Source organism: Papilio xuthus, unplaced genomic scaffold, assembly GCF_000836235.2.
Source record: "Papilio xuthus unplaced genomic scaffold, Pxut_1.1 DF824992.1, whole genome shotgun sequence".
Taxonomy (NCBI): Eukaryota; Metazoa; Arthropoda; class Insecta; order Lepidoptera; family Papilionidae; genus Papilio; species Papilio xuthus.
The window spans coordinates 3,921,645-3,948,667 of NW_013533657.1; the positions used below are offsets into that span (position 1 = coordinate 3,921,645).

A 27,023-nucleotide genomic window follows, 5' to 3' on the forward strand; every position below is an offset into this window, starting at 1 on the left:
ATAGAGATGCATGGAAGATTAGAAGCACATACTCTACCGACACCACATAAGAATAAGGGCAGGTTGATGTCTAATATCTGCGAATGCAATATATGAAGCTTTTTGTGTTTGAGTCCCTAATTTTTAAAGAGATACAATAAAAATGTGCAGCACTATGAAATGGCAATTTCCATAGACATGATAAAAACGGCACTATTACGTCTGTGGTAATTTCCAGAAATTGCTCGATGGTTGTCGATGGCTTAAACTTAAACATTTTATTCATACAAAAGCGCATGTTATGAATTACTTTGATAGCCGATCGCCGCTTTGTGAATTTATTGTGATTGTACTTGTTGCCTGTTGCAGCCGTTCTATCTTTCAGCGTTTAATTGAATAAAAGAACAGTTCATAGTAAATATACACTCCCAAAATGTCAGAGTCTAAAATAAACGAGGTAAGTTTCATTCAAAAGAATTTTTCAAAGGAAATTACTCAGCTAAAAAGGACCGATAAGTCTTATCTTTTTATTGTTTAATAGCTTAAAAGCGACATTGATGAGCTTAATCTATTACTTAAACAAGCTAAACGAAAAAGAGTTCAAGACCTCTTGTCCGTTGAAGTAAGGAAATTGGAAACCGAATGGATCAGTTTGAGGGATAGTGCTAAATCTTCGACTACTCCCATGGATGTTAGTCCGATACCCACAACATCTTCAGTTCAAGAAAAACGATACCAGATTAAACTAAATGGATATGGTAAGTACTTATTAAAGGATTGTTACTTTTGAGAAGTAAACATAATAAACTATAACCAACCAAACATGAAAATCTTAGAGGTTAGCACATTAAAATGAAATATTGACTTTCAGCACATTAAATTCAGTTATAAAAGAAAAAAGTGTGTGGTTATACATTGCTCCTTTATGAAAAAAAAAACAATGTTTAAATGATCAAATAGAGTGATAATGGCAAAGGGGTCAAAAGAATTCTGATGCGGAAAATGTTAATGCCTAAGTTTATTTTCTTTTTTTATTCAAGGTTGGGATCAATCAGACAAGTACATAAAGGTATTTGTTACACTTAAAAATGTCCACAGCCTACCAAAAGAACAGGTTTACTGTAAGCTGACGGATAAATCTATGGAACTTATAGTTGAGAATTTGGATAACAAGGATTATATTTTGGTCATAAACAAGTTGCTTGAACCTATCAATGTTGGTGAGAGTCACTGGAAGCAAAAGACTGGTAAGTTCTTCTCAATTTACTAAAGTATATTTATTTAGCAGTATTATGAGCGCTATTTTACCATAAAATATATGGTTTGTCAATCTTTTCTTGTGTGAGGAAAGCTACACATAATATTCAGTAAAAAATTTGCCCTCTCAGCCCATTTAGTTTGTTACTCACTAAACATGGTTCTAGATAACAGTGAGTCCATAGAACATTTTGAAGTTAAGTACCTAAATTTTATGCAAATCTTTTTTGTACTTGCAGACATGGTGGTTATTTTCTTGGCGAAACAGAATCCGATGAGCAAATGGTCACATATGACAGAGATTGAAAGGAAGTTTGAAGATCAAAAGTCCAACCGTTTCAAGAACGATGACCTTGACAAAAAGGATCCCCAGGACTCTATTATGAGTCTTATGAAGAACATGTAAGTATAATTATTAATATTCTTATTTTTTTTTTAGACCAAGTTCAAGATGTTGCAGCATCGGAGAAAGTGGACTTTCCTTATCAGAAAACGCTGCTAACTTTTGTGTTGTGTGCCAGTCTAGTTTATTTAAATACTTTTAAAGGGAAATCATTTGCACAGTTCTACCAAAAAAAAAGTTCTAATTTTTAATTTATAGTAAAAGTCTGAAGGTAAAAAACTAGCATTATTTTTCACCATGTGCTATAAAAAATCACGTTTTTTCACAGGTATGAAACAGGTGATGATGAAATGAAACGAATGATCTCTAAGGCGTGGTATGAGGGACAACAAAAGAAAAAGGACTCAACAATAGATCTATAATTTTTTATTTAAATTAGTTTGTTTCTATATGTTTTAAGTGTAATACTTTTGATAATAATTTCTGTTTTCTTTTTTACATAAGCTTATATGCTATCTACATAAGATTTACACAACATTGTGGACAGCCGCAGCTTCAATAAAGTTGGTAGAAATCATCAAATACACATCTATGTATGTATTTTATTGATAATATCTGGGATATTGTCAAAACACCATTGGGCAGAACTTTCATTTCTTTCCTTTCCTTTTGAAATGTTTAATTAAATGATAATGACTAGTATCAATGAATTTATTCAAAAGCCCACCAAACTATCACACTTATGAATTGAAATTTCAATAAAAAATTATTCCAGCAGTATTCCAGCTTGGATTCGTCTAGAAAGTTGTTCATAGTAAGACAATGAGATAGTAATTTTACTACAAAAAGTTGCAAACCAATGAAAGTATGAATTTAATCATTAATAAATCTTATAATTTATATCGAGTTTGATTTTATCATAACATACTAAACACACTTATGGTGCCTTTTCATTGCTCTGATAAAACAAGGTAAAGCCAAAACCACTGCATCTAGAGGCTTGAAAGGCAGGCGTAGAGATGTTTCTGTAACTAGATGAATGACTATTACGAGACCAAAATCTCAGTTTAAAATTTGTTATCTCTGTTGTGATTGATGAAAGATAGATGTCGATATGTTTTATACAGCGATATTTTACGTGACGTTTCCATTGACATCTACAACACCAAAGCATCTTCCGATACGTCATCAGCCTTAAAGGAACAAGCCCAGACTTGTATAAAAGATAACTTAGTTCACAGCGTAATTAATTTTTCATCGTGGTTTATTTATATTAAAGTATACCTGTCGCTCTACTCTGTCCGCGCGTAATAAAAAACAACCCATATACCATCTATCTAAACATAGGCATTTGTAATAGAGGTAGAGGTATTGTAGAGGATCTAATGTAATGGGAATAAAATAACAGGTTGGTTGTCCAAAAATTTATTTAATTTTCTTATTATTAATTGTATCCGTAAGATTGGATGATAGAAGTGAACGGCGCTGTCGCCTTCGCTACCTTCTCTCCGGCTTCCTTCGTGATTCTCTGCAAAACAAATGCAATTATTAGTTATGTACATTTCATGTTGACAAAATAAATGCTTAATATGTAGATTCAGAATAAAATGCTTTTCATTACATTCAAATAATGTAGGTAAGTTGTATATTCATCATTATGGATGAGATAGTATCTGATAATCACATTGGAAATGTCTTGTCTTATATTAAGTTGCTATTCAGATGTATTTATCATCATCATCAGCTCACCATACATCCCCACCGAGGGGGTCGGAGCCTACCCTAAACTAGGGGTGACTAGACCATAGTCAACCACACTGCCCCAGTGCAGGTTGGTTGACTTCACACATATCTTTGAATTTCTTCGCAGATATGTGCCGGTTGCATTACAATGTTTTCCTTTATCGCAAGAACATAGGATAAATGTACATATGTAAATCGAAAAACACATTGGTACATGGCGGGATTCGAACCCATAACCTTCAGATTGCAAGTCAAGTGCTTGTCTCCTGAGTCTCCAACAATCTTCAATGATGTATATATACTCTAGTATTATATGATGATATAAAAAAAAAAAATTATATGAAGGATATATCAATGCATAGCACTAGAACCTAAATTCAGGCAGGATGTCATAAATAACAATGTTCTTTATATAACCTACAATTTGTCCGCTGCAAGGTATACCTGTTACAAAGAATAGAAGTTATAGTTACAATACTAACCTTAAGTCTCCTCTCGAAAGCGACTTTGTGGATAGCCTTGAACCTTCTCTTGTCTTCCAGTTTGCGGACAACATCACGGTACTTCCAGCCGACTTCGTGGGACAGTCGTCCGACGTGACAGTACTGAAATAATACACATGTTAAACAAATTGTTAGCAATGATAAACAAATAACTGTGAATAAACAAAATCAGAAATATTAATTAGCAACATATTAACTTTCAGTCGCAAATTACCCAATGTTGACATCATTACAAACTAACTTTCAAACCAAATCAGTCATCTAATTTTTTAAAGACCAAATAATCTTTTTTATATGTTTTTCCTTTACATAATTTCAGGTGTATGGTTGGTGCCTACCTAAAACAATACCATCTTCTTCGTTACAAATGAAGATCCATTAATTGCCACGGCCAGTAAACTTAAACTCCTACTCATCTTATTACTCTTAAGATGTTTATGTTTACCTTGCGTCCAGGCTTCAGACAGAACACTCTGAGTGCTGCTGGCACGACAACACGGCGGCGGTTGTCATAGGGAGGTGGGCAACCATCATATGCTCTCAGTCTCCTCAGTGCATCCTTTCCACGCTCCGTCTTGTGCGGGATCATACCTACAATGTTTTTCTGATGTGTTAATTTCAAATTGAATGGTACTACGAGATACTTATTTTGATAACAATCTTCATAATATCTGGTTTTATCATAAACATCAAATAATGTAGGTAAATATTGTTAATAATCATCAGAAATCTATAAATGCAGTCATCTAACACATGTTAAGCAAGATTAAGTAAAATACTAACAAAAATTTGTAAATTATATTAGAAACATGTTTCCTCAAACCACATTTATTACTTATTTTAATTATATTTAAAACTAGAATTTTGTATCATGAATTATACTCAAATACTATCTTTTTTGATATCCTTTTCATTTATTTAAATTTAACACAAAGTATATAAGTACTGAAAATGAAATCAAAAATTAAAAACTTTACACATCCACAAAGTTCACTAGAGCAAACTAGTAATATTTTGAATTGTGTTTAGTTTGTGTTCAGTCAGAGAACCATTATAGTATCTTGTTTTCTTTTAAATCATTAATTTTTCAGCAGTTGTATTGTAACATAATATATTTGTTCCCTTTCATAACCATTCCATAATCAATAATTTCCTTATAAAATAAGATTTTATACTGTTATTACTTACCCCTAACAGTTTTCCATAAGATTTTTGATGGAGCTCTGAAATGGAAAGGTCCGCGGGCAGGGTTCACGTTGCAACGTTTACGCAGGAATGACATGAACTTCAACTTGTTTCTGAAAATGTATAAATAATGAAAACAAATTCGACCACATGTTTACAACAGTTGGCAATTTAAAAAAATCAGAAAATATTATAGCAACATGTAGACATTCAGTCGCAAATTACCCAAAATAATAACATCATTATAAATGAAGGTAAAATGTTGTAAAAAGTGTAATACTAACCTGAAGAAGTTGCCAGAAATGTTTAGTTGTTCGCATCGAACAACAACGACTTTGTTTCCTTCCAATAGTACTTTAGCAATGACTGCGGCCAAGCGGCCAAGCAGATGGCCACGGCCATCGATGATAATGGCCTGAAATATACAGAAATCTTATGGTTACCCACTTTTCGTACCGGAAACTTGCATTCATAACCTCAAACAAAACCGAGGGTCTGAATTATAGAACAACGATATATTTAGTAGTAAATAGCCCAGTTAATTTTCTATCGACTATGATATACTATAACAATCTTAAATTATTTTTATAATACTAAAAACTGACTTAAAAGTAAGCACGTGTAAAGCTAAGCTGGAAGTGTGATTTAGCCAATATTCTAAACACTATTTGCACTGACGCTAACACAATCTCACTTACATTTCAATTAATTTGTTAATAAATCAATAAAAAATAACGAATTAAGTACAATATTAACTATATTTTTAATCTCACCTTATTACTAAAACCCGTCATTTTCACGACACAAAACGGAAAAGGACAACTTTTTGAACCAATATGGCTACCGGATATTAAGATTTTTCGTCCAGAAATTTGTGACTTCCATAGATGTTTTCTTTAATGTTAATATGAAAAAATTGTTTTAGAGTTGTTAACTCCTCATTTTTACGAGAGTCTTTACAATATTTTTTCTCTGTTATTAAAACTTAGGTTCACATAGTTAACTTTGATCAATAAAAGTGTAATGTGTCTAAAGATAAAAACTTTACTAGTTTATAAACTAAAGTATCACTGTCAATATTATTTTAAAATTTGACTTCACGTCAATTGCTGTAAAGTTTATTTTTGGTTTAAATGTCTGTAGAAGTAATTGTAGGAATTTTATTTTTATTATTAAAGGACACGTCAGAATTTAGATAAAGATTTGTTATTATTGAGAATTAAAGTTACCTAGGGTATCTTAACAAATCGAACATTACGACATACCATTTCAGGAAATGTAAATAATATCAATAATAACATCAAGCAATGGATATCCCTTACAAAAAGATTTTGATATATATTTTAACCTTCGTTGCCTACGCTTACACAGGAGTGGGATCGAATATATTGCGAAATTTAAAAGATGCAGTTTTATCAGCCGAATCTGTGTTCGGGGACATGTTTCGTAATGTTATAACAGTGGCCGAGAAATTTCGTTCTTTGCACGATGTGTTTGATGCCGCGGTTGAGGAGGATTGTATATTCACTTGTCCTGGTGGTAACCAACACCTTATAGTTGTATTATTATCTACTTACTATAAAATTTATTTTAATATTAATTATTATCCATCTAAATTTATACAGTTACAAAGATTCAACATTATCTTTTACAGGACAGAAGCCAGTTCGTAATAGAAATCACATACCTAAATCTGATGGATGTGGTTCCTTAGGATTTGATATATCTACAGAATATTTACCAATTGAGGAGATGACAAAATGTTGTGATGCACATGACATATGTTACGACACTTGTAACAGTGGTAAAGAAATATGTGATTTGGAATTCAAGAGGTGCTTATATAATTACTGTGAAACATACAAATCTGTAAATATCGGAGGAGAGACTATATCAAAAGGTAAAAACTTTAAGATTGTAATTACATTTATATTTCTGTTAATCATTTATTCACATGTGTTTACTATTCTATGTATTGAAATGAACTCACAGGTGACTCAGTGAATGTATAACTCGGTGACTCTCTAAGGATGGAAGAATAGTAGAGTAAAACTATAGATGAAGTTTTCTATATGAATAACATATAAGAAATTATTATATGTTACTCATACATGTTTCATAATTATGAACCAGCCAACCACTATGAAACTCCTTTATATTGATAGTTTATTGTTGATGACATATTAATCACTTTGTATTTTTCTTATAACAAACATTTTTAACGAAATCCAAAGATTTCCACAATATAGTCCTAACATCTCAATGTTTTCTCTTTATTAGTAGTTCTGTAGGAAAATTATTAATTTGATAAGGGTTTTGACACAAAAATATATAAAATCTACACACAAGGATTAGAAAGTGATTGAAATGATTATGTACCTTCTATGAAAGTTGTTTGAAAATTAAGATTTTTGTTTGTCTAAAATGTCTAATTTTGTTTTTATTACAGGTTGTAAAGGTGCAGCTAAATTATTATTCACAGGTACTCTTACTCTTGGCTGTAAATCATATTTGGATGCTCAAAAGAATGCATGCTACTGTCCACCAACAAAAAACAAGTATAAAAAATATACAACTGGTGATGGAGAGCTTTAAACTTAATTGTATTGGTTTCAACTGCTACTTAAACATATATCATCACTCTTAAAATCTCAGCATTACCTGCAAAAATTCATCCCTAGATTGAGAGTTAATCACTTAAGCCAGTTACACACAAACTAATGTCCTTTGTTGGTCTGTTAATTTAAAACTAAAGGGGCATAGATGGCTTTATGTAATATTTGCTGTTTTCCTTGAATAAGTTGATATAAAATTTTACTTGTACAAATAGCAGTGGAAATCAACAGTAAATTGTATGGCAACTTGCGTAGTATTAAGTTACTTGTGATGCTCTCATAATTGTTTTGTTTAGTTTAAATACATAATTGTATATAACTTTAGTTTGTTTTTTAAAATAAAAAAAATATTTATTTATTATACCTTTTATTTTGGCAATAATATGACATCTTATTTCTTGCCCTCATGCGTAACACACCTTATAAAATAATGTATTTGCTAAATGTATAGGCCCTTGGAAAATAGGTGCCATCGCAAATGATAAATAAATTTTAATTCATCTTATATATATTTTAGTGCATCTCTGTACAGTACAAGGCTCCCACCACTGCACAGGCATTAGTTAAACAAATTAAAACTACTAGTGGACGCAGTCATATGTTTTCTAAATTTCATATGTTTAGCATATAAAAATAATTAATTGCAATATAAATAAATGCATGTAAAAATATGATGGTTAATTTCTTGTACAATCGTTATACAATTTTGTCTTAGCTTAAAAAAATAAGAATGTGAGCTTTTTATGAGAATACTTATGTGATTTCGAAATTATTTACTTCTATGTTAGGAGTTCTTTTATTTCATCTTTCTCAGCTGCCTCTATGTAAGGTGTGCCATCTGGTGTTTTTCCATTCTTTGAAGCACCCTGAAAATTTATTTTAATTATTATTAATAATATTCTTAATTCAAAATTCTTTGTTCATATATAACAAGTCTTTCTTACATGTTTTAATAATGTTTTAACACAATCAGTATGCCCCTCCCAGATTGCAGCTAAAATTACCGATATGCCATGTTTATCAACCATCTGTAAAATTAAAAATTGCAATGCAGATTAAATAGAATACTAAATTGATTAAAGAAAAATGTTTTAGATAACATAATTAATTGTTCTGAATGCACATAAAAGACAGCTCATCAGAATAATCATCACTTCAAAAACATTCCTAACAAATTAACAAGAATGATTCATCAAAATTTCTTGTTGCCAATAAGAAATTAAAAAGTTCTATAAGCATACAACTTACATTAGGATCAGCACCTTTGTCTAGCAAATAGTTTAAAACAGCTGTTTGACCGTAATCAGCAGCGTAGTGAAGTGGTACCCGGCCATCAATCAGTGCATTGACATCAATTTTCTATAAAGAAAACCATTATTTGATAACAATAACAGCATAAGATTACATTTTTCTACCATCAATGTAACTGACACCAATGACAGTCTGGTGATTTAATGTGATATTGAGATTGTTACGAGAACAATAAAGTTTGATTAAGATAGTACACTTGCACAAAATCGATCTTCTGCAAGAAAACATGCAACAATAAGAAGAGTCTTACATTTTTTTCAATGATATCTTTAACTTGATCTATATCGCCGTTTTTAATACCCCAAACTAATTCACTCATTTTAACGTACTTTCAAAGTTAAGTCTTAAATAAATTGGTGCAATCTTCATCAATGGTAATAAATCAGAGATTGAAGATGACTGACTGTGACTGAAGATGACAGAACAGAACAGATTAGAAATCTATTGTGTCAAAAGTATGTAGATGGAAAATGGATAACCTTGTTTTATTCTGCTTAAAACTATCTCATTTTAATGTAATAATTTAAATTCATATCTTTTATTTTTTTTTCTTATCACAACGTAAAATAATTTACTGTTAAATAAACAGATAAATAAAGCGAACATAAAAACGATTTTCAGGTGAAAACAACTGCATTTTGACAATGTCATGTTAACTAAACTGTCATGTTGTTTTGTATCTTGTAACCGACCATCTCGTTTAAATTTCCTAATTCTAGATTTTTACTGTAAAGAATCTGGTTATCTAGCAAGATACAATGAAATGTTAGGGTATATACTTTCTAATCTAAACAACATTTGGATTAGTAATTATTGCTTATCTATTTAACTATTATGAAGCTACACATAATTCGATAAGTTTTAGAAATACGATTTTTTATAACGAATAATAATAGACGTTTTAAAAGATGGATATTCAAATTTTAAACATTAATCAAGATTTACCCAAAGAAGTTGAGTCTGCTACAAAATTGCTAGTGGTAAGGTCAAGTGTTTGATCTTGTTTGTAAGGTTCTTATAACAACATACGAATTAAATGTTGCCTAACTATAATCATTCAAATTAAATGATTATTATTATTGTTACAGGATTCATTCTTATCAAACCTTTATCCATTTTTACAAAAACTTGGATGTAAAATAGGAAATTATTTAAGAAATGACGAACTCCGTGAAAATGTTACTAATATACATAAGGTGTTTGCACTTTGTGTCAGCCAGATTAACAAGTGCTATGTATCATTCATAGATATTTTAAAGTTGGAAAATCATGAGCAATTATTATTGTTGGTATGTAAAGATAATTTAAACTTTTGTTTACCATTGTTGAACAGAAAAGAGAGGACATTTCCGAAAAATATTTTTTTTTATTAAAAAAGAGAATACTTTTATACTTTCCTCATTAGCAAAGAATGTTAATATTACTATGAATATCAAATTCTTAAGCATTAAAGTGAACTTACCAGGTTGTAGCACTGAATGTGTTAATCTTTTTCAAGTAAAGAAATAATTTACAGGAGAGTAGAAGATGTACTTTGGAGAGGCTTTCATGGTGCTGCAGTAGGTTGGTTGTGATTGAGGATATGTTAGAAGGGATTACTAATAACAATGGACAAGACAGTGCCTTGGATGAATCCATCTTTGACCCGCCTCTGTATTTTGTTAATTGGATTGATCAAACTTTTGATGATTTAAAAACTTTAACTGATTTAGTATCACTCAGTGATGCAGATTCAGAACAATATGAACAGTGGACAATTAATGTAAGTGTTATTCATACAATTTTACTAGCTATATTGTTGTCCTTATCATTCTTCTGTAGGATACTGAAATAGCAATATCTTTTAGTATGGATGTATTGGTGGGAGAGTGAAAATTAGTAGAACAATGTCAAATAAACTCTCTCTCTCAGTTATTATATGTTACTGCTCATATTTTCACAATTACTTATCATTGCAATTTTTTATTGTTAAGTAATATAAATGTGAATGCATATTAAAATATATAGTGTTGGTTCTATAATACACATTAATTTGTACCTTTTTAATTATTTCCTTCCAGATGGTTGAATGTTTGAAAAGTTTACACAATTCAATTGATGAGTTATTATTATCAGCTATGACACTATGCCGTTACTGTCTGCCTGCAGATCAGCACGCTATAAAAGCTAGATGCCAAGTGGTAAATTTATTTATTTTTTATTCTATCATTGATATCTGATCTCTTAAAATGGATAGGTCATTAGAAGTGACAAGTTCAGCTTAATTCCTACTGAAATATCGAAATGTCTGATAGTTAATTCTTTTTCTATTATTAGTTTGTATCCTCACTACCACTAGCAACTGCAACCATCAGCGGCAAAATGGCAAAAATGAAAGCCTCTCCATATATAGTTTATACTAAACTTACCTCTTTGGACATGCAAGGATGTTGGCTTTTTACATTGTTTTTTTAATTTTCAGGTATTAAGAGAAACAAAAACACTCTTAAGTGACGTGATAGATGGTGATCTTGATATAGTGTTTAATAATTCAGACATATCATTAAATCTTCCAATCAAACCGTCAAATGTGAATGTATTGATTGATGTATTAAGAGGTGCGCTCTATGCGCTAGAAACTAATACAAGTAGGGGTGTCTTAGCTTTATTGGTTCATTGTTTTAGTTATAGTATATCACCAGTAGATGTCTTGCAAAACCATTATAAAAGTAACATGGGTACATGTGACTGTTTGTCAAAAGGCGAAGATGAAACGAAGAGTTGTGATTTTGTCAAGGAATTTGATTTGCATAATGAGAGATTACTGCAAATTGGATCTTTTGCAGTGTCATGTTCTGCAGATGACAAAAGTATGTTATTATATATCTTTATTATTATAATTTAATATTCATGATAATTTTATTTGAAAGTTATATTAATTTTTGATTGGGGCAACTTAACTTGGGGTAATAAAGTCTTACGAATTTTAACAGTGGTAGAGCCCGCTTTAACATCTTCGCACGAATTGGCCAGGTTCGCCCGGTGAAATACCACAAGCACACAGAAGACAGGCGTGAAGTGGAAGCAATTCCGCGTTTCGTCTGATGAGCGTGCGTCCCGGAGGCCTAATTTAGTCCTCTTTCCCTTCCCACCTTTTTCTTAGAAGGAAAGGATGGGAAGTGGAAGTGGACTTTCTGGATGAGGGGATGCATGGAAAGGGAATATATTTTCTTTCTGTGCATCCTCTCCTCCGTCGATTTAAGGTGGGCAATGGTCACTTCGCTGTATCAGCGATTTCGGGTGGCCACTCGCTCGTTTGCCAACTATGATAAAAATAAAAATAATTAAGTACTCTGTAATTTTAGTTGCACATTTCTCCTTTCCTTCCTTACATTTTATGAAACAAATACTAAAATATATATTATATAAAATTAATTTATAGTCCACTTATTGTGAATCTGATTTATTGTCTTTATTTCCAGGGATATTATCTATACGCAGTAACTTAGCATCTCTAGAGGCATTAGACCCACATCTAGTTCCTGCATTGATTATGGCCCCGGAAAGCCATCATTCCATGTTATTGTGTAATACATGGAATAAAGAAGTATTGGAGATCAAACATAGTATTTTCTTAATTGTCGACCCTGCTGCATTTTCAGAGGTAATTGCTTTTATTTATTTCTATAATTTTACTTAATATTATAAATGAAAATGTTTGGATGTATGGATCGATGGATATTTGTTACAAGGTATCTCCAGAATGGCTGAACGGATCTAGCTAAAATATGGCATAGACATAGAACCTATTCTGAAACACATAGGCTACTATGTTTTTTTAAATCCCGGGTGTACGGAGTTGCGAGCGTCAGCTAGTTAAATTATATTTATTTGATAGTATACAATATATTTTAATGAAGTGTTATGAATAGTAATGTTTATTTTTTTTGTGTAAAAATTTCAGAAAGCAAAACAAGTGATGCAACAAAAACTTTTGGAAATAATAAAAGATAATGTATATGAGAATAATAAGATTTGTTCCGTTATAAATATTGGTTGTGTCGTTTATGAATTTTTTGATGTTTACGATAAATATGAACCGGACGCTATCAAAGAGCGTGAACAATTGATTCCGTTGTTATCAGATTTAAATAAAGGTAAATATAGATTTATATAAGAACTTTTTTTTATTTTCAGTGCTGTGTAATATGTATTTCAAATAAGATTATGCATGTAAATAAATTCGATCTGTCAAAAATCGCTAGGAAAGCGGAGATTTGACAAAAAAAATTACATGATTTTTTTTAAATTTTGTGATTGACATATAAGTTTTAATTAAAAAAAACTACTGATATTTATCCTAGTTTTGATTTTGAAATGCTGTGATGTCCCAATATGCAGGCGATTAATGCTCAATTTGATTTGAAACACATTGTAAGGAATATAATTTCTTAATATTTTTTTTTATTTCAGTACAATTAGAGTGCAAAGTGGTCAGCAATCTCCTTAGTTCTGGATCAGATTTTATTTATAAAGTAAAAAAATCTTCAAAACCAGTTACATTTGAACAGATGCTCAAACGTCTCAAACTTCTGTATACGATAATTAACAAAATAAATAAATTACTACGTCCCGAGGAAGAAAATAATTTCTTTGATGAGGAAACAATAGATGAAAATGGCACATACACAGTATATAAAGTAAATAACGAAACCTGTGTACATTCAAAGGCTAATTTATCTAGAAGTGTATTTGCTAGAACTAATATTCGTACTCCTTTCAAATATCCTCTTTTTAAATTAACAAAACATTTAAAACAGAAAAATTTAAATTCGAATTTCTCAGCTCGTTTAGACGAATTATGTAACTCTAAAGTTAGTAAAAGAGATTCTGTTTCTTGTTTTTATTCGCCGAGAAAACGTCCGTCATTGAGAAAGACTGTACTAAATCGACATCAGTTAACATTCGAACAAGATATGAATAAAGTTTGTGAAGATAATACTCATATTGATGTCGATTTGCAGATTTCAGGTATTTATGATTACTTTGGGAATATTTTAATAAAACTAGTGGTTGCCCGCGACTTTGTCGACGCTGATAAAAAGTACGCTATAATTTGCCTGCTTGAATCAGTTCTAGCCGCTCCGGAGATTACCCGGCTTTGCGGACAGACATACATACACACATAGAGACAGACAGACAAAAAAAAATGTTTTTTTCATTGTCAGCTATGCAAATACATTACGCATACGATTTTTTTTATATGATATAAAGACATCTCAATTTTATTAATATTTATAGAGTAGATATAGTTTAAAGGTCGTTTTAAGGGGATTTGATAAGTAATAATTCTAGAGAGCAGTATCTTGTATGTGTATTTGGATGACAAATTACAACCTTTTTATGATTTTGTTGTTTGCAAAGTTGAAATATATTAAAATTTGTCTTGTAACTTATTTATTTATTAGAGATTTGTGTTCTATTATTATTTATATTGGAAATAATTTTTTCAGAAGTACTGAAGCAAATAAATAATCTAACTTCAACATTTTCGTCAAGACCGTTCAAGGCGGAATTTTCTAAAGAACCTAGAATATTAGATAATCAATCAAAAGGAGTAAATAAAGAAGAAACAATATTTAAAAATTTGGATATTTTAATGGATGGCATTCCAGAAGTCAATGTTTCAAGTTTGAGTATATCTCAACCATCAAATGTAACGACATTAGAACGACTCAATGATTTAGAATTTGTTGAAAGCAAGTTAACTGATTTGAGAGTGTTACAACTCGAAACTAACTTATAGGTGACTAGCTGTTGCCCGCGACTCCAGGCGGAATAAAAAAAAGTTAATTAGTAACGTATGTGGTCTTCCAGATTGTGTTCTATAATTGCCAAATTTTGGAGATACCTTATAACAGACATCCATCCATCCATCTACATATTTGCATTTATAATATTAGTAAGATTAAAAATTTATAATATTAGAAAGTTAAAGACGTATTTTTTTCCTGATTGTATTCTGGTACTGTAAAATTAAGTGTAAGTTTTCTTTAAAATAAATAATATATGTTTTAAATTTCACAATTTTTTTATTTCGAATATTTGAGTACCTCTAATCAAAAACTTGGAGAAATCCAAGGTGAAGTTCTTATTGGGATTTCCCTTTTATGTAGATTATTATTAGAAACTTTTACATAAAAAAAAGAATTTTCAACATCTTCAATTTTTTATTAAGTGATTTGGTCAACTAATACCATATCAACCGTCGCGCTCTGGAACATTTCCAATGTCCATAAATCGTAACGTGATAGTAATAAGACGATTTATGTATTCCCCGTACGTCCAATTATCCTACATTTGAACGCGGTTTCACATAACCGACTAGACTTTCATTGACGTAAGTTTTCCACTCAAATACATTAAAAATAAATATAATACCGCTATCCCAGAGGGGTAGATAGGAATTATGGATTTCCATTTTACGTTCGTTCGAAGGAAAACATTACGATGCAACCTGCACATATCTGCGAAATCCAAATTTACGTGTGAAGTCAACCTACCCAGACTGGGCCTGTGTGATTGACTATGACCTAGTCACCCTTAACATAGGTTAGGCTTGAAGCCCCTCAGTGGGGACGTATAGTGAGCTGATGATGATGACTCAACATACAAACGTACGTAGATAGAAAGAAATGAACATTTGAGTTTGGATGAATTTGTTGAAAATCATATTTTGAAATATATCAAGATGTTTACTAGTGTATGAAAATCAAATTAAATAACCTTTTTGCTGTACATCGAGTATAAGAAATCTACAGAAAAATTGACCCACTTCGCAACATAAATAATTTATTTTAAAAAGTTGAGATATAAAATGTTGGATGGAAATGGTTTGTGTCGCGGGTCTCAGATCCGGCCGAGGTAGTGAAACAAAGCTTTTAACAAACTTTACGTTTTCCTGTTCTACATGGAAAACTTTGAAAGTTCTGTATAATCTATTTGGTACAAAGAATAAAATTAAAATTGACTATTAGGGCTGATTTACCAAAAAAATTAAAAAAAAATATTTTTGTGCAAATCTAATTTTCCAATAATACCATGTTCTTATTAATATAAGTTAACATATTTTTAATTTCTATTTACTAATAAAATCCTATTGAATAATATCGGTTTAAAGCAACGATAAGTTTGTATATCGACTTTCAGTATGTCGGCAGTATCCAGTGTAACGTAGTCAGGGCCGAGTTTGCTAATACCAATCAAATTAAAAGCGCTCCTTTGCGGGTCTAATGTCAAACGAAGTTTCCACATGAACGATGGATTGCTTTATGGATGTACGAAAATACACGGAATTGATTAGGAAATAAAATTACTTTCCCCCTTTACTTAAACCTGGAATACATCTTTAAAAATAGATGTACCTTAATATAATAAACTCGGGAGAAACTATAAAGGAGATATACTGTTTGTGAGATATCTATTATAAAATGCTTAAGTTTAGATGGATGGATGTTTGTTAGAAGGTATGTCCGGAATGGCTCAATGAATCTTGATGAAATTTGTCACAGACGTAGAATAAAGTCTGAAAGATCACATAGGCTACTTGTTAAGTTTTTTTTTCAATTCCTCGCTGACGAAGTCGCGGGCAACAGCTAGTAAAAAAACAAATTCAATGTTATTTGGCAAAGTTTTTACGAAACTTTTTATGTATATTTTTTATATCCGATAGAATTTCTCTTACTGTAGTTAGTGTATTTGTAGTTTAAAGCTGCCTCAACTTTCAGTAAGTTAATGCCAGTAGCACCAGTATTTCAACGTTTACGATATCATAAAGTTGCCAACACTGTAAACCTCCATTTTGTTTTATATTGCAAGAGGGTTTAACAAAGTATACATTTTATTAATTGAAAACATGATTGGTCTGGTTTCTCTCCACTGTATAAAACATACATCCGTGGGTTTTTGAGATCAAAATCTTCGTTTAATACATATAGGCATGACGAAATGTTTTATAGAGATAATTTATCGAGAGTCGCGGAGAACAGCTAATTTTAATAAAAACTCAAACATCTGAAAAAAGCGTGTAATCTTGAAATACAATTAAATGACTAGTCGTTTTATTGTGCACACTAGATATCTGAAGGCGGTTGAAGTGTTTCACTTTGAAGGGCCATTAGCAGACAACAATGGCCACAATAAGACCGTCTGATGCGGCTTCAACGTAAATATATTCTATACTGTTTATTAACACAATAAGTTTACATTTTTATGCTGAAACCATTCATTTAAATGAAATTATTTTATTTATACCACAATAAATCATTCGTTATTCTTCTTAAATATCTGTACAAAAAATCTAGCTATTTGAATGAATAGTTTTAAATAATAAGAACACCGTTCCAACAATATCATAAACCAAACTTTTTTCTATCGTGGCAAACGTGCGAGCGGCCTGAAATCGCTGAAATAGCGAAGCGATCTTTTCCTATAGACATACGCAATTGCGGATGCGTTGCTTATATTAAATCGACAAAGGATGCATAGAAAGCGAATATTTTGCTTAAATACTAAACGAATTGTGTGCTTATACAATTCTAACAACTAAAGTGTGAAGCTTTATTAAGTAAAGTAACATTGTACCTGATTTAAATATCACCGCGACCTTCTAAAGCTATCAAATAAAGTGCACATTGCATGAAGACTGAACTTGAGTTAACTCCGCCCTTAGGATTTAAGCGCATGCGTACTTTACAACTAAAACGGCTATAAAAGCTCAACCCGCGGGAGCGGACCATCATTCCCGCCAACATCCCAGAGTTGCAAGACCAAGGAGTAAGGATAAAAAAGTTTCTATAAATAGCAACTTTAATAAGTGCTCAAGGTCTGCGCGCCAAGGTGAGTTTAGTGATCATTTTTATTAGGGATTAATACAGTTTTTTTACTTCTTTTTAAATACTTTAGTTTTAAAAAATATTCTTATTTGTTGATTTTTTTATTTCTATTTTTTAAATAAATAAATATTAAGTTCCGAGCTTTATAAATTGGTTATACAATATTATGCACTATTAATATTATTTATTTTTAATTAACTTTTTCGCGTGATGTTCAAATGTATTAAAATGCAAATTAAATTGTAAAAATTACGAGTTCGTTTATTATATTACTTTACAAAGTTATTGGACCTAAAATGTGATTAAAAATGAAAAAATAATCTCTTAAAGTTAAAGTCTTTAATATTTTTAAACATTTTCGTGTTTTAATTTTTTTAGTAACTAAACTTTTCTTTTACTGTCGGCTATTCCATTAATATATTCCTACTTTACCGAACTTAGCAGTTTAGTTTACGAAGGAAAAGTAAAATACGACATTTTTTGTTCTATAATTTTAGGGGCTATTTTTTTATCCAAGCCAAATAAAAAAGATATAAGTAATATCGATATAAATTTTTCATTAACGTAAAGTAACAAAAAGTTATAGTTTATATTCTATTCAATTTTAACTATTTGCAGAGTCGATATTCTTTAGAAAAACCAAATTTACTTGGTAACTCGTGTAAATATAAAAGGTTAATTGAAATTCAAGTGTAATTATTATTTATCGAAAGGGTTTATCAACCGATACAGGTTAGATGAAATTGCTTTTCCAAGTGCCTTTCAATTAGACTCGAATAATATATTTTAAAATTAATTTGTGTTTGTTATGAACATCGTTTTTGTGTGTTAATATTTGGATACTGAATTCATCAAGATGTTTACTTACTTAGCTAGCATAGTTCTTTGGGCTATTTAACGACAAGATTTTACTATGACATTAATTATCATCTACAAATTAATTATCATAATTAAGAACAATAAATTTGTACATTATACTTAAAAACTATTGGTCGCAGCGCAACGTTATACAGCCTAAAGCCTTCCTCTATAAATGGACTATCCAACAAACAAAATAATTTTTCCAATCGGACCAGAAGTTTCTGAGATTAGCGCGTTTAAACAAACAAACTCTTCCGCTTTATGATCTTATATACATATAAAATTCTCGTGTCACAATTTTCATTCCCATACTCCTCCGAAACGGCTTGACCGATTCTCATGGAATTTTGTGTCATATTGAGTAGGTCTGAGAATTGGCTACTATCTATTATTTAATCCCGCGCGTACGGAGTCGCGGGCGACAGCTAGTATTATAGATTACAACAGCCTCACTAAGCCAAAGGTTCCTTAAATTTTACTTCATACATCGACATTATAAAAATATGTAGTTGTAGAGCGATTTCTTTTTATTCGTATGAATGCCAACGTTTTTCTTTGTGAATGCCAGTGTCAGTCAAAATGGTGTATTTTAAGTTTTCTCATTTCCCTTGCTTAGTGTTGGCGTTGTTTTATCATTCAACTTTTACAAACGTTAGGCATTCATTTTACGTGTTTGAAAGTGTTTCATATTGTACACTTTCAGTGTAATACAGTGACACTTCATTTATTTTTACATTTTATGTTAAATGTTAGTTCTGTCATCATGTCCGAAAGATCTTTGATATACAAAATAACGCAATGAAACTAGAAATCCAGTGTAATTCTGCCGGATACAAATACCTTTTTTTATTAAGTAATGATATTAAAATAAAAATTGGGAACCAAATCAATGTATACGTTAGATTTTCAAACACAACATACACTTTGTTTAATGTGCGAATCGAATCGGCTACCGACGGCTACAATTATCGACTTTGGATTATCTATAGGGAGATCGGTTTTCAATTATACAAATACTCTTGTATCGAAATGCTTTGACTCTGTTACGATATTTCGAAATGAGCAGCAATAATTCAGAGAATGCAATAACGCAATATACGTACAGAAGGCTTGAAACAACGTTTGCTAATAATAGCTTATTAAATACCACAGAAACGGAACTAAATACACTATTGGACGCACTCAAGATTTTTTTAATGGATAAATAAATGCACGCTTAGTCGAGATTTCACATTTTAAATTAAAATTAAAGGACTCTACGTAATAACTTATAGGATGGCCATCAGTTTTGATAAAGTAAGACATTGTGTCTGTTTAAATTAATGTCATTGTCAACCGAATATCTCCTGTATTTTGTTTTTTATTTAATTAGAAATAATTTTAAATGAAAAATGTTTCTACGAACTAATTTTTTTAACACCATTAGCTTAAAAAATTGTTCTGTAAATGAATCTTTAAAGTTACATTAAAGTAAATGAAAACGCTAGCGAGGCCAAAGATATTATTTGCATTCGCAGTTAATTGCTTAGGGGTGGCGCGGGCGTTTTGCCTGAACATCTATTGTGCTTACAAGTCAGGTGTACCGAGCATTGAAACTCGTCCCCCGTAATTGAATCTGCCAACTTTATATCTTCCGGTTGACACGTAATTAACGGAACCGCTCTAGTAGTGAATACTAAAATGTATTATTAAACTTTTTAAAATGGATGGACTTTATATCCGATGCGATGTTCTGCAAGCTCCATAGTACAATACTAATAATAGTATGTAAGCTATAAACGCTTTTAAATAAGAAAAATGTTTATGGAATTTTTTTTTATTTGTTTTAATTTAGATGAAGGGGTTTACCCGAGCAAGTAATAGAAGACATCGCATTTTACTCGGCATTACTTTGGTCGTCGCTCTGACAACTTATATTGATCAGGTATTTTATTTAGATTTAGCTTAGATGTGTAAAGTTTAATACAATGAGTAAAATTAAATGTTAATTTCACTAATTTTTCTATAAGGTATCAAGCCTGCCTGCCGATACCTCGGACCAATGGCCGACATTCCCAAGAAGGAATATAGCTGCCCTTGCGAGAGAGGGTTACCTGAAAAGTGTATCTCCAAGCTACAAGAGAAGCATTTCCACACTGGCTAAAAACGGACAACTACCGACCTTCCGAGCTCCTTATAATGAAGCCGACAAACCGGAACAAGAAGACGACGAGTCGCATGAGAAAAGAAATATTGCTTCCATAGCCCGTCTCCGTAGTTACACAGCTATTAAAAGAAACATCCAGTCATTAGCTAGAGATGGCTACCGCGTCGGTAGAGGCCATTACCAACCCAATGAGAAACGCAATATTGCTTCCCTAGCTCGCAACGGAATGATACACAAGAGAGACGAAATGACTGGTGATGAATACTATTATCCGTTCTATCAGAATCCAGTGCCACCATTGTCCGAAATAGACGGTCCTTTTGATATCAATGAAGTTTACGATTTCCAGCAATCTGTGAACCCAGATATGTTACCACCATTGTCGCAAGTTTTCAAACGCAGCGAAGCAGGACCGTTGGTATATGGTGATAATTCCTATGAAACTGATTACGATCGTAATTGGTATTTCAAAAGAGGAACTGTAGGCATGCCTGTGCACGGACTGTACAGACCGATTTATATTGAGCCTACTTCACGCACTAAGAGATACATACTTTCTCTGCCCGACGTTATTGAAAATAATGAAATTGACACATCAGAAAACAATGATAATGACAATGAAAACGAAGACAAGAGGTCTGTAGGTGAGTTAAATCGATACAATTAATTTGATAAATTAATATGAATAATTCTTTGTAATTGTTTGTGCTTTTGTTCCATCTGTTACAGATGAAGATGACGTCCATGATAATTTCGTAAAACGTCATATTGGGTCTTTGGCTCGGTTAGGTCTTTTGCCGTCTTTTAGGTTCTCAGGAGGCCGTTATAGCAGATCTGGAAGAGCCAGACTGTTGTTGCCTAGTCAGGAACTATACAGGTTTTGTAATGTCAAGATTTGATAAAAAATCGATGTGATAGATTGTGTCAGGATTATATGTGCAGTAGAAAATGTGTGCTTTAACGCTTTTATATGGATTATGGTGTAGCGTCTGTGAAGGGCATGTTAACTTCGGTCAACATTAAGAGATTATTAATCAAGTCACAAAAAGTGACTTTCAATATAATTGAAACATTTATGAAATAGCTTTAATTTAATGGATTTAAAATTAATCTGCTTCAAGTATTTATTATCTTATTGTTGATCGAAGCCTCTTAATGGTGGTAGAAATAATTGTTATTAGAAGTGCAGAGCGGTGTTCGAGATATCTTTCATTGTTTGACTGAATTCGTGTGTAGAATAGCACAAGCTTCCGAACTGATGAGTAAGAAAGGCGGAATTTGCTCGATTCCTGAGTCAATTAGAATAAATGTGTCGTATTCGCATGACAATTAGTTGTGCTACAAAATAGTGATCGAAACAAGACATAGTTAAATATAGAACTAAAAATAACTGTGCTATATTAATATTGAATTTTTCAGGAAGCATTCCGCTGACGAGAATTTCGGAGTTAGGTAAGTCACTGTTAAATTACGTCTCTAATGTAACAATATTTATAATAGGAACTGTGACAGTCCACTAAAGTTTTTTTTTTTAAATACGTTTTATGTAAAAGAAAGGGAGCATAATAAATTTATTACATCTAATAAAATGAGGCAGTCAATATAAACGCTCCGGGTGAGCTCGCAAGTTTGCTCTTATTTACCGAGAATTTTTTTGCACCTTTTTTACTACCAGAATCTTCAAAAGACTGCAGGTTTTCTTATTCTTATAAATAATAGTATTAATCTTCATCTTTTCCGATACTAGGGAATATTTCTCTAGTCCCGAAACTGAGCCAGCAATCGATTCAGACGACTCCGACCTACCGCCGCCGCCAGTACTTGCTCACTCGCACCCGACCGGCCGGTACCTCCACCGCTCGCTGAACGACCTGCCGCCATCGCCTTCTGCTCTCCCGCCTGCTTCCTCCAACGCCATCGACTCTTTCACCAAGAATACCTGGCAGACCGCCAAGGACTTCCCCAGATTCCATTACTTCAGATCACTTAAGGTCCCGTACCATTCGTCCGGCAAGAGATACCTCCTGTTGCCCGCCGTCGATAACATCATGCTCAGGAAGACCTACCGCAACAGCAGTCTACCGAGCAGACGCAAGAATCAGTAGCTATGCCGCTGCCGAAGCGATGCAAGATCGCGCAACTCGAGCAAGGGACAATAGTTTCAATATAACCTATCCAGCTCTTAAGCATCGTCATCGGCAAAATATGCGAGGAAAACAAAAGAAGATCCTAAATAGGACAATAATTATACATTTACGTAGAATTTGATGTTACACGTTGTGATTTAAATTGATTTTATTATAGAATTAATTATTTATATAAGACTTACTTTAAGATTTAACAGATCTGATTCCTAAAGACGACAATGGCTTGCTAATTACTTATGAAATGACAAATAATATATTAAGTAAATTAGGATTATATGAAATTAAATTGTCAATCGCAAATACGAAACGTCTATGCGTTTAAAAATATAGCAACGTAGATTATAAAAATTTCCAAACTTCACTAAAACTTACTTTAGAATATTGTAAGTTGTGATAATTTAAATATCATTTATCTATGCAAATACCTAGGGAATCTTGCATATCTTTTAAATTAATAAGGTCTCTTTATTGACTAGAATTAGCTGTGTTTGACAAATAATTATATCTTTAAAAATTCTACATATATTTGTGAATTAAGCTTTGAGCTAAAATACCTTTTACGAAGCGTCTTCTTAAAATACTGACAATAAATATTTAACATATTGTGACCATGGAAATGATAATAATTTTAAAAATATACTGTAGTCTTCTCTTTGCGATGTCACTATTAAAATATATTCGTAGTTACGTTTATCAATTTTAATGTCGTGTTAAATGTAAATAAATGAGAACATGACGAAACTGTTGTTTTATTGACATTGAAAACCATACTGTGAATTTAAAAACGGCAAAACGTTATATTTAAGAGGGCAGTTTGAAAAAAATATTAAAATTTAATGCAATGATTAACTTGTTAACTTTTTTCTTTTTTAATTTGTTTTTTTTAAATGGTAATGTATGTTTCCAAGCATTATTCGAAAACAACTTAGTTTTGTCTTCAAATACTTTATTTGTTACAAAGTTAACTACATTTGGCAATCTTTATGAATTAACATTGAACATACGAATGTCAGTTTTAATAGACACAATGAAATATTTAAAGGAATGTTAACCGCTGCAAGCTGCCCCCGGGACACTCGAACAGGCTCCTTGGTTGCAGTAAGGCCTAAGGAAACCTTTGCAAAGTCGCGCTACACCTACGTTACTTTGTGCACAGAATAAAGTTGTTCTGCAACCTAGACAACTACTGCCAGCCTGGAAAACATTAATACTGGTTGAATAGTTTTTCGAACATTCCGAATAGCAATAAAAAAGAAATAAATTCTCAAATAATGTAATTAGGTTTAATTTGAAATTGGAACGCACGAATTCATAGTGGTGACATGTTATGCTGTATTTATATCAGTAGTGATGTCTTTTTGCATAGTTTGAAAGAAAAAATCATCAAGTAATTTGACATTGAAATGTCAAACACCTCAGTCCCAGTTGCGTGAAAATCTGTCAGTAGTAATTCAAATTATTTGAAAGTATCAAACTCTAATAAAAGAAATCAATTTGTTACCTGAGTGGTATAGTTACAATTGACGAAACGTTTGAAGAAAAAGAATCTTTGCGATGAGTTGTTGCTTGATTCATTTTGGTTGTTTGGTGGTTCAGACTCAGCAAATATCAGGTGAGCAGCAAACTGTAACATATAGTTTGGATATCGGCATTTGTTTTTTGTTTTAACGTTCTACTCAGAATTATGATTATATTTGTTACCGTTTTAAAGTCGTTTCACATGTGTATGCGTAACATTTAAGTTTTTTCACAGATAAATGAGATTGTTATTGATTTTGCAAGGTTTTACTGGAGACTCACTGTTAGGGTTGACAGTATATATTAGTTATAAGACTTATTATTAAAAATATTTTGAAATAATAGCTTACCAATCCCACAAGTAGGAGAATATACTTATTGCTGAGAATCATATTGACACTCGCAATTTTGCTTTCCAACTTACAATGCAATGGATGCTTTCGCATTAGTTTATATACGTCGCTAAAATAATAAGTTTATTGTTTGCTCTAGGGTTGCCTCTTTTGTAAAAGATGACTTTAGAAAATTAAATTAAATTACGGGAAACACGAAGAGGTTATATATAACTTATAAAACCCAGGGATGTCCTCAAATACAGATATATACTATTCAAGGAATTTCCCAGATTAAGATAAATTAGAACACTGGATACAATATACACGACTAATTCCGAGAAGTATTTTAGAAGCGTTCTCATTAACTAAATATTAGAATCAAGCGTTTTTATGGGACGATATAATAATTTGGTTAGTTGCTCATAATCTTTTGTCTCCCTGTACAAAAACTGTGTCGACAACCTTGATCTTGTTCCTTTCATAATTGAAAAGCAAATTTACGCGGAAGTATCGTATGTTAAAAAGCATCATAGATACTAGCTATAGTTTTAGATGAATAAATGGTTCGTGAGATCGTGTTGCATGCAGCGTGTAGTTGTATATGGACTTTCTAGATTTGTTTTGAAATATTGGTCGGCATATATAACTGTAAATACAGAAAATAAATTCTGTATCTTTGTATTATTTACACTTAATTATGATTGTATATGAACCATTAGTAAATACAATTTCTTCTTATTTACAAAATCTACTGAATAGACTAATCTTTCTTCAGATTGTGGACGTATAGTCTTTATAAAAGACTAGCTGTCCGCACGGCATTAAAAAAAAACTTAATTTGTAGCCTATGTATTCTTCCAAACTATGTCCTACATCCAAATATTGTCGAGATCCGTAGAGCCGTTCTGACAAACATCCACCCATACATCTAATCATTTGCATTCATAATATTACTAAGAAGTAAGATAAGATTTGTCGCGTATTTAATATTTTACAATTTTTTAGGTAATTCTACAGATTTATGATATGTTTTCTTCTGTAGGATGTTAACGAAAATTAAATGGTTTCAAATGAAACAACGTAAAAAACAGGTATAGTAATAAATTTATTTATTTGCTATATAATTAATATCGGAGACTTTTTCTATATGTCTATTAGCAGCGCAGATTTAGCTTGTTAATAGCATCGGCCCTGGTTATGTTTATGTTTATGGTATGTTTTAAGGTACTGGCACAGGTTTTATTGATACTGACGTTATCCGACCTACTGAATGAGCCATAAATCAATCTGTTCGAAGGCAAAAATTATGTTTTGCTTTTTCTACGTAAATTGGGGGAATAGTAAGCAGATTCTAGATAATTTAGAGGAGGATACTATACATGAGATGATTTTTGTATTTTCATTTTGTTTATATTAAAACTTGGCAAACGAGCAAGCGCCCCCCTGATTTCGTCGAAATACCGTGTACCTATAGACATCTGCAATTGCAGATGCCTTGCATACGTTTAATACGTTAAAAAACGCACAGAAAGAAAATATTTTCCCTACATAAGTCACCTCCTTCGTCAAATCCACGTCCCCTTCTCATACTTTCCTTATAATAAAAGGATGGCAAGGGAAAAAGGATGCCTGTTCGTTGTGTTCAATGAAAGTAGGCATAATTTCTAGATAACATTGTGTTGACGCAGATGGCTAGCACGTAACATCAGGCTTTTCTTCACTAATTTTAAAATTTGAGATTATTTTTTTTGGTTGTGAAGGTTTAATAATTTATAGATAAACAAGAAGCAACATTACTTAATCTAACATAAGTAATAAGGTGCTTACGTAACTATACATATAATTGAAATATTAAAAACGAATAATTTATTAGATTCAGATTTCAGATTTTGAAATGAATTTTGAGTACTTAATTTCCCAATAGATAGATGTATAAAGACTTTTCAACTAATCAGTATTATTAAGTCTCGTCTATAAAAACTGTCGAAGTCTGAGTTAAAAGAGAAAAAAAATTATGTGAGTAATTAGGCGATTTAAGGTTAATGCGCAACCGTCCACTCCTGATCCTTTTAAACGAGAGGCTGAGCGAAGGTACTTTTATTCTAAATTGATTTGTCTCATTAAACTAATCATAAGACTTTGTCTATTCGACAACTTAGGTTACTTACTCCTTATATCCGTATCCATAGTGCTATTTAGCGAAAGCT

At 31.7% G+C, this 27,023-nt stretch overlaps 7 protein-coding genes across 7 annotated transcripts; 4 read left to right on the forward strand and 3 right to left on the reverse strand.

The window, feature by feature from the left end:
- Positions 1 to 222: 222 nt before the first annotated feature.
- On the forward strand, positions 223 to 2,479 carry LOC106126698 (calcyclin-binding protein). The gene is made up of 5 exons (XM_013324482.1): positions 223 to 436; positions 521 to 737; positions 1,020 to 1,226; positions 1,476 to 1,638; positions 1,908 to 2,479. The coding sequence occupies exons 1-5, from the start codon at positions 413 to 415 to the stop codon at positions 1,999 to 2,001; spliced, it is 705 nt and encodes a 234-aa protein (XP_013179936.1). The 5' UTR covers positions 223 to 412; the 3' UTR covers positions 2,002 to 2,479.
- Positions 2,480 to 2,988: 509 nt separating this feature from the next.
- Positions 2,989 to 5,813, reverse strand: RpL13A (ribosomal protein L13A). Its single transcript, NM_001312234.1, is given in 6 exon segments — positions 2,989 to 3,107; positions 3,805 to 3,927; positions 4,271 to 4,416; positions 5,014 to 5,123; positions 5,295 to 5,425; positions 5,784 to 5,813. Coding segments are annotated over 6 exon segments (615 nt in total). The 5' UTR covers positions 5,805 to 5,813; the 3' UTR covers positions 2,989 to 3,023.
- Positions 5,814 to 6,102: 289 nt separating this feature from the next.
- Positions 6,103 to 7,917, forward strand: GXIVsPLA2 (phospholipase A2 group XII). The gene is made up of 3 exons (XM_013324772.1): positions 6,103 to 6,549; positions 6,665 to 6,910; positions 7,460 to 7,917. The coding sequence occupies exons 1-3, from the start codon at positions 6,318 to 6,320 to the stop codon at positions 7,603 to 7,605; spliced, it is 624 nt and encodes a 207-aa protein (XP_013180226.1). The 5' UTR covers positions 6,103 to 6,317; the 3' UTR covers positions 7,606 to 7,917.
- Positions 7,918 to 7,975: 58 nt separating this feature from the next.
- On the reverse strand, positions 7,976 to 9,312 carry LOC106126871 (myotrophin-like). The gene is given in 4 exon segments (NM_001311885.1): positions 7,976 to 8,491; positions 8,570 to 8,653; positions 8,874 to 8,984; positions 9,187 to 9,312. Coding segments are annotated over 4 exon segments (351 nt in total). The 5' UTR covers positions 9,256 to 9,312; the 3' UTR covers positions 7,976 to 8,404.
- A 291-nt stretch (positions 9,313 to 9,603) lies between these two features.
- Positions 9,604 to 14,955, forward strand: LOC106126906 (serendipity locus protein alpha). Its single transcript, XM_013324818.1, has 9 exons — positions 9,604 to 9,916; positions 10,025 to 10,225; positions 10,453 to 10,698; positions 10,997 to 11,116; positions 11,398 to 11,785; positions 12,398 to 12,579; positions 12,880 to 13,072; positions 13,389 to 13,946; positions 14,429 to 14,955. The coding sequence occupies exons 1-9, from the start codon at positions 9,845 to 9,847 to the stop codon at positions 14,719 to 14,721; spliced, it is 2,253 nt and encodes a 750-aa protein (XP_013180272.1). The 5' UTR covers positions 9,604 to 9,844; the 3' UTR covers positions 14,722 to 14,955.
- A 2,775-nt stretch (positions 14,956 to 17,730) lies between these two features.
- On the forward strand, positions 17,731 to 23,081 carry NPLP1 (neuropeptide-like precursor 1). Its single transcript, XM_013324346.1, has 6 exons — positions 17,731 to 17,813; positions 20,505 to 20,594; positions 20,680 to 21,460; positions 21,546 to 21,693; positions 22,236 to 22,268; positions 22,564 to 23,081. The coding sequence occupies exons 2-6, from the start codon at positions 20,505 to 20,507 to the stop codon at positions 22,919 to 22,921; spliced, it is 1,410 nt and encodes a 469-aa protein (XP_013179800.1). The 5' UTR covers positions 17,731 to 17,813; the 3' UTR covers positions 22,922 to 23,081.
- Positions 23,082 to 23,892: 811 nt separating this feature from the next.
- LOC106126642 (uncharacterized) lies at positions 23,893 to 24,906 on the reverse strand. Its single transcript, XM_013324389.1, has 3 exons — positions 24,832 to 24,906; positions 24,465 to 24,587; positions 23,893 to 24,157 (listed from the first exon to the last, which is right to left on the reverse strand). Exons 1-3 carry the CDS (start codon positions 24,871 to 24,873, stop codon positions 24,011 to 24,013), a joined length of 312 nt encoding a protein of 103 aa, XP_013179843.1. The 5' UTR covers positions 24,874 to 24,906; the 3' UTR covers positions 23,893 to 24,010.
- Between the last annotated feature and the right edge of the window lie 2,117 nt (positions 24,907 to 27,023).

Bases quoted from the DNA above. Each gene is read 5' to 3' on its own strand.
- LOC106126698 (XM_013324482.1), top strand. From the start codon at position 413: ATGTCAGAGTCTAAAATAAACGAG. The intron at 738-1,019 runs GTAAGTACTTAT...TTTTTATTCAAG, and splicing joins GATTAAACTAAATGGATATG to GTTGGGATCAATCAGACAAG. The intron at 1,227-1,475 runs GTAAGTTCTTCT...TTGTACTTGCAG, and splicing joins TCACTGGAAGCAAAAGACTG to ACATGGTGGTTATTTTCTTG.
- GXIVsPLA2 (XM_013324772.1), top strand. From the start codon at position 6,318: ATGGATATCCCTTACAAAAAGATTTTGATATATATTTTAACCTTCGTT. The intron at 6,550-6,664 runs GTAACCAACACC...TATCTTTTACAG, and splicing joins TATATTCACTTGTCCTGGTG to GACAGAAGCCAGTTCGTAAT. The intron at 6,911-7,459 runs GTAAAAACTTTA...TTTTTATTACAG, and splicing joins AGGAGAGACTATATCAAAAG to GTTGTAAAGGTGCAGCTAAA.
- LOC106126906 (XM_013324818.1), top strand. From the start codon at position 9,845: ATGGATATTCAAATTTTAAACATTAATCAAGATTTACCCAAAGAAGTT. The intron at 9,917-10,024 runs GTAAGGTCAAGT...TTATTGTTACAG, and splicing joins CTGCTACAAAATTGCTAGTG to GATTCATTCTTATCAAACCT. The intron at 12,580-12,879 runs GTAATTGCTTTT...TAAAAATTTCAG, and splicing joins ACCCTGCTGCATTTTCAGAG to AAAGCAAAACAAGTGATGCA.
- NPLP1 (XM_013324346.1), top strand. From the start codon at position 20,505: ATGAAGGGGTTTACCCGAGCAAGTAATAGAAGACATCGCATTTTACTC. The intron at 21,694-22,235 runs GTTTTGTAATGT...TGAATTTTTCAG, and splicing joins CCTAGTCAGGAACTATACAG to GAAGCATTCCGCTGACGAGA. The intron at 22,269-22,563 runs GTAAGTCACTGT...TTCCGATACTAG, and splicing joins GACGAGAATTTCGGAGTTAG to GGAATATTTCTCTAGTCCCG.
- LOC106126642 (XM_013324389.1), bottom strand. From the start codon at position 24,873: ATGATTCTCAGCAATAAGTATATTCTCCTACTTGTGGGATTG. The intron at 24,588-24,831 runs GTAAGCTATTAT...TATATGTTACAG, and splicing joins TTCTCCTACTTGTGGGATTG to TTTGCTGCTCACCTGATATT. The intron at 24,158-24,464 runs GTAACAAATTGA...AATGTTTTCCAG, and splicing joins ATTGTAACTATACCACTCAG to GCTGGCAGTAGTTGTCTAGG.